General features: G+C 51.5%; 1 protein-coding gene across 1 annotated transcript; it reads right to left on the reverse strand.

The window, feature by feature from the left end:
* Window positions 1-633: 633 nt before the first annotated feature.
* LOC123100373 (E3 ubiquitin-protein ligase Os03g0188200) lies at window positions 634-2,144 on the reverse strand. The gene has a single exon (XM_044522310.1). It carries the CDS (start codon window positions 2,005-2,007, stop codon window positions 940-942), a length of 1,068 nt encoding a protein of 355 aa, XP_044378245.1. The 5' UTR covers window positions 2,008-2,144; the 3' UTR covers window positions 634-939.
* Between the last annotated feature and the right edge of the window lie 2,842 nt (window positions 2,145-4,986).

Raw genomic sequence — 4,986 nt, forward strand, 5'->3', positions numbered from 1 at the left:
AAGATATTAACTTATGATACTATGCATTACGGAGGTAGTATCATATGCATGATATATGATACTTCCCATTACAACTAGCTGCTGGCTATAAACCAGTGCCATGTCATCTACAGCTCATCTTATAGCCAACATGTACAATAGTAGATCAAAAGAGTGTACTATTTTTTTATTATGTGGCCCACCTTTCATTCTCACAAAGTGCATAGGGGCACGTGCAGAGCTGGCTCTTCACGAAGAGCCCGCTTATCTTCTCTCTCCTCGAACTAAGCAAGAATATACTAATTTATTTCTTATAGCCCGCTGACTCAACTCTATTATATTTGCTCTTAGACTAGCCACAATGGGTAGTAACATACAGTAGTAACATGGGCCATGTTACTACTCTATGTTACTACCTCTATAGTGGGGAGTAACATATGTATAGTAACATGAAGCACTTCATTTATTAGGCTATAGACACATTTTGCCTTGATATGTGTGATGTTACTCATACTAGTAGTAACTAGCTATGTTACCACATGCCTCTCTTTCTTCATTTATTACTTGCCAAATCATCCATTTTATCTAGATATGTGTGATGTTACTACCTATGTTTCTCCCATTATGGGTAGTCTTAGTGGAAGCGTCGTTGACAATCAGGGAAGTGCAATCAAGGGCCACCAGGTAACATAGGAAGTAATTAACTCCTTGCCATAAGTCGCATAAGTAAACGCGGTAATTTCTGTAGCAGAACTAATTGCACAATTAATTCAGGACGATGTAATGCATAATCTGAAAACTTCTGTCTACGGCAGCAGGTGCATGAATCCAAGGAGATCTTCTTCCTTCCAAATTCAAAGAGAGAAAGAAACAACGTGATCGCAAGCCATGGAGGTCTATAAAAATTCTATTTGCATAAGGAACTCAGACGAAGATTACACACAAGAACGAACGAAGAGGTCAAACCCGGTTTAACGCGTCAACGTCGGAGCTCTCTTTCTTCTCGTCCCCGCCGGACCCCGACCCGCTCGGTCTTTCAACCGGCGCTCCGGACACGGGATGAATCCGTTTGCTGCCGCCGTGTTCCTCCCCGGCGTCCGAGTCCCCGCGGCTCTGCCGCTGCCATGACATGGACCGCAGGAACGAGGTCAGCCACCCCGGCGTCCTCTGATCCGCGGTGTCCGGATACTCTGCGGCGAGGCTAGCCGCCCGCCGGTGCCTCCGGACGGCGGCGAGCTCCTTCATGACGTGCTCTGGCAGCCTGAGAGTGTGCCGGTCCGGCGCATCCATGGCCGACTGCGTTCTGCGGTAGTGGTTGTACTCCGCGCCCGTGAACTCGTGCCTCCATACTGTACTGAAACTGGTGAGAGATTCAGCCGTGAAAGAGACCACTGAGCACTCCTCGTCGAGCTCCTCCGGCTCCTCCTGCACGGCCGTCTCCGTCAGGTAGCCGCGGCTCTCGGCGCCGGCCGGGATCGCGGGGGGCTCGGTGAGGTCGGCCCGGCAGAGCGGGCAGGTGACCGCGCCGGCGAGCCACGGGTCGATGCACTCCGGGTGGAAGACGTGGCAGCACGCCGGGAGGACCCGGAGCTCGTCGCAGTCCTCGAACTCGGTGAGGCAGACGGCGCACTCGAGCGGGCCCGACTTGGTGGTCGCCATGTGCGCCTTCACGTCGCCGTAGACGGCCGTCGGGAAGGCCTCCACGACCCCCCTGTCGATGCCGCGGGGGCGGCAGCGATCCGATTGGGCGGCGGCATCGACGGGCTGATCCGGGACCGTGCTACGGTACGGCCGGCGAGGGACGGGGTGCCCGCCGGTGCAGCGGTTGATGTAGATCGAAAAGAGGGTGAGGACGACGAAGGCCGCGATGAGGACGACGAGCACGACGACGGTGGTCGGCGAGAACCCGCCGGCGGTTCTGGACGAACGGGTGTGGCCCGTGCTGTTGCTCTGCTGAGCCAGAGACGGGAGCGCGGTCGATAGAAGCAGGAGGAAGAGGAGGGGCTGTGTGATCTGGCCGCGAGCCATTGCCGTCTCTTGGCAGGGGCGAACCGCCGGCGGCCGGACAGATTTATCGTGGCGCCGGAGAGAAAGAAAAAGAAAGAAAAGGAGGGAGGTTTTGATGGGAACGGGAAGTGTTTGATTACGCCGAACGAAAAAGTGTAACGTAAGATCAAGATGGGGATGTGCGTAGGGAATGTTTGTGCGGGACCACCAGTCAGGGACTGGGGTAAACAGGACGTGGTCATGTGGGACGGGGACGTGTAGCTCGCCTCGCCTTACCGGTGAGAGGTCGAAGAAGAGAGGGCGGCGGTGCGGCTGACCGAGCTTCTCATTGGCTGCTGACATGTTCGTCAGCCCAGGCAAATTACCTTATATAAAAAGATGAATTATTGGTCTCTCATTTCTCTAGCTTTTGTCTGGCGCGTAGTAATCGTGTGGACGATATCGAATGCCGGGTTATTTAAATTTAAATTTGTATAACCCTCTCATCTCATGCCTCTTTTCATGGCTGCATTTGGTCAGTCTTTGTGCACATATACGTCCCTTGTTCTTTTTTTTTTGCGGGGCCTTGTTTACAGATTCAATGAGCCAAATTCTAACAATAGATAATTACTCCCTCTGTAAACTAATATAAGAGCGTTTAGATCACTATTTTAGTAATCTAAACGCTCTTATATTAATTTAAAGAGGGAGTATTAGGCTAGGCCTTTTAAAAGTAGAGTTTTATTACTCTACTTATTATTCTTCTCCAGGGTGCGGCGTAAGCAAAAATATGCTTGGGCGGTGCGGGTTCACATCACCTGCCATTGTTGATCATAGAAAAGCCAGCAAGAATGAGTCTTTGCTCCGGTTCAGTCCAAGAGCGCAGGTTAAAGACACCGACGGTGTGTATCGTAAATGTTTTTTCAAGGCGAATTAAAAGGTCCGGCCGAAGGATACCAAAAGCAGCGATTGGACGGCACCAGCATGCACCACTATCCGGTGTGGCTCAGCCTATCTTGGGTCAGACCACTTTCCGACCTGCCGGCCACCTGGTTCACGTACGCGCCACGCCTAGCACATCATACCCCCAAGCTGACGTGCTAGCGAATAATGAACGTAATATGAACGCAAGTTGGGATGGTTTTTCTGGTTTGATAAACACTAACGATGTCGAATCCTTGATTAATGTTCAGCGTAAATTTGGCGAGCCAAGATATATCTCCTCGGTGGTGGTACATTTTAGCGTTCTAGCAGCATGTTGTTGTTGATCGACAGGGTAGTCATACACAGTTTAGATTGTCCAAACCTTGCAACAATCAACCATTAAATGGGCAGTATTCTGCATGGATTTACTTTTGACTTTGCTGAATTATACAGTAGGAACTCTGAATCTAAAACCGTAAACCAAAATAACATAATTAATTTTCGAGGCTAACTAACTCGTGAAAAAACGGATCGGCCCCGCGTCGTCTCCAGGCGACACGGGCGGCAGCCATCTCCTCTGCCCTCCACCGATAGGATCTAAGTCTGCTCCCCTCGCCGTCGTCGGAGGACGTCGCCGGGCAAAGTCCCTGCGGCCGACGGCGACGGCGACGACTCATTCTACGTGCAGCGGCGGCGGATGCGTATGTGGCAGATGTGTTGTGCGGTAGGCCGGCGTCGCCCGGGGTATGAGCTGCACGGCGGCCTGTGATCTTGTCAGGGTCTTCCCTCTGGATCAAGTGGTCGATCAGCGGCTTCAAGTCGCAGGCTCGTAACTTCTCGTGCGGTGTCTCCTCCTCTGGCGGACGGCGTAGGGACTCCAGATCGTGGCTGAAAGGCATCTCATTTGCATGTGTCAAGCACATACGAAGGTACATGATGCATGCTTACATGGATGAACGGTGGCTCACCAGGCATCTCTTGGATCTTCGTGCATGGAGCCGTCTGATGGCCCTTGTGGGCTCTTGGCGGCGCACTTGATCCTGAAGTGCGGTGACTCCTTGCTACAGTTGGCGCAATGGCTCGCTTACGGATGCGTTGTCATCTACGATTACATCTTACACGGGCATGGTTACGAGACCTCGCGATCCCATGAAGGTTCGCGACCGGCAACCATGGATCTGGTGGTGACCACCCGCGGCGCTATGATCCACGGCTTGGTGGTGGTGATTCAGATTCGGTCGACCGAGTGAGGGTGACTGCACACTGTGCTGCAACGACCTCCTACGGCTCCACAACAACGGTGGTCATTGCAAGATCTTTGGTCCATCTCAGGATCCAGTGGTTGACTTCGGCAGTGGGATGCAAATTATGAGCGACCACTTGACGCAGAGGAATGGTTGTGCAGTGGCGGCGGTCACATCGCATCTAACTGCTTGGATCGTGGAAAAGTGGTGGCGACAACACTTGCATGACTTCGATGGTGGTGCTACTCGAGCATCCGGTCGCGAGATCCGGGGTGAAAGCCTAGGTCTGAACCGAACTGGTTATGCCTGACAATGGCGATGTTTTTTTACGTCGTTACCTTGTTGAAGGCATTGTCCGGATATGCCCCGACTGATTCTTCAAGGTGAAAACCTAGATTCTGCCCTTGGTGGTTGAATCCGGTAACGACGCCGCTTGAGTGTCGCTCCCTTCTTGAAGGCGTTTTTTTTGCGTGGTTTCTTGAAGACGTTACAGTTGAAGAATCCCGTTGTCTGTGTTGTGTCATTAGATAATTGGTGCGGATATGGTGTTTACTGTAGTTTGCGGATCGTGGCTCTGATCACTTTGGGTTTTTCTTTTTTCCTCGGCTACGCATAGCTTTGGTTTTATATGACTTTGCTATTCGCTGCCGTGTTTTTTGTGTGTGTGCGTTTGTGTTGGCTGTGTGCATCTTAATTATGCAGAGGCCGAGTGTGTGCCTTGATGCTCCTTTATGAGCTAATAAAATCCACCCTTTATAAAAAAAAAACATAATTAATTTCCCAAATGCTACACAACTAAGAAGTTCCGCGGCATCTTCATTGGAGTAATACCATCACGTTACTGCGACCAAGC

The sequence above is a fragment of the Triticum aestivum genome, chromosome 4D (assembly GCF_018294505.1).
Source record: "Triticum aestivum cultivar Chinese Spring chromosome 4D, IWGSC CS RefSeq v2.1, whole genome shotgun sequence".
NCBI lineage: Eukaryota > Viridiplantae > Streptophyta > Magnoliopsida > Poales > Poaceae > Triticum > Triticum aestivum.

Excerpts from the sequence above, each read along its gene's own strand:
- LOC123100373 (XM_044522310.1), bottom strand. The coding sequence starts at position 2,007 with ATGGCTCGCGGCCAGATCACACAGCCCCTCCTCTTCCTCCTGCTTCTA.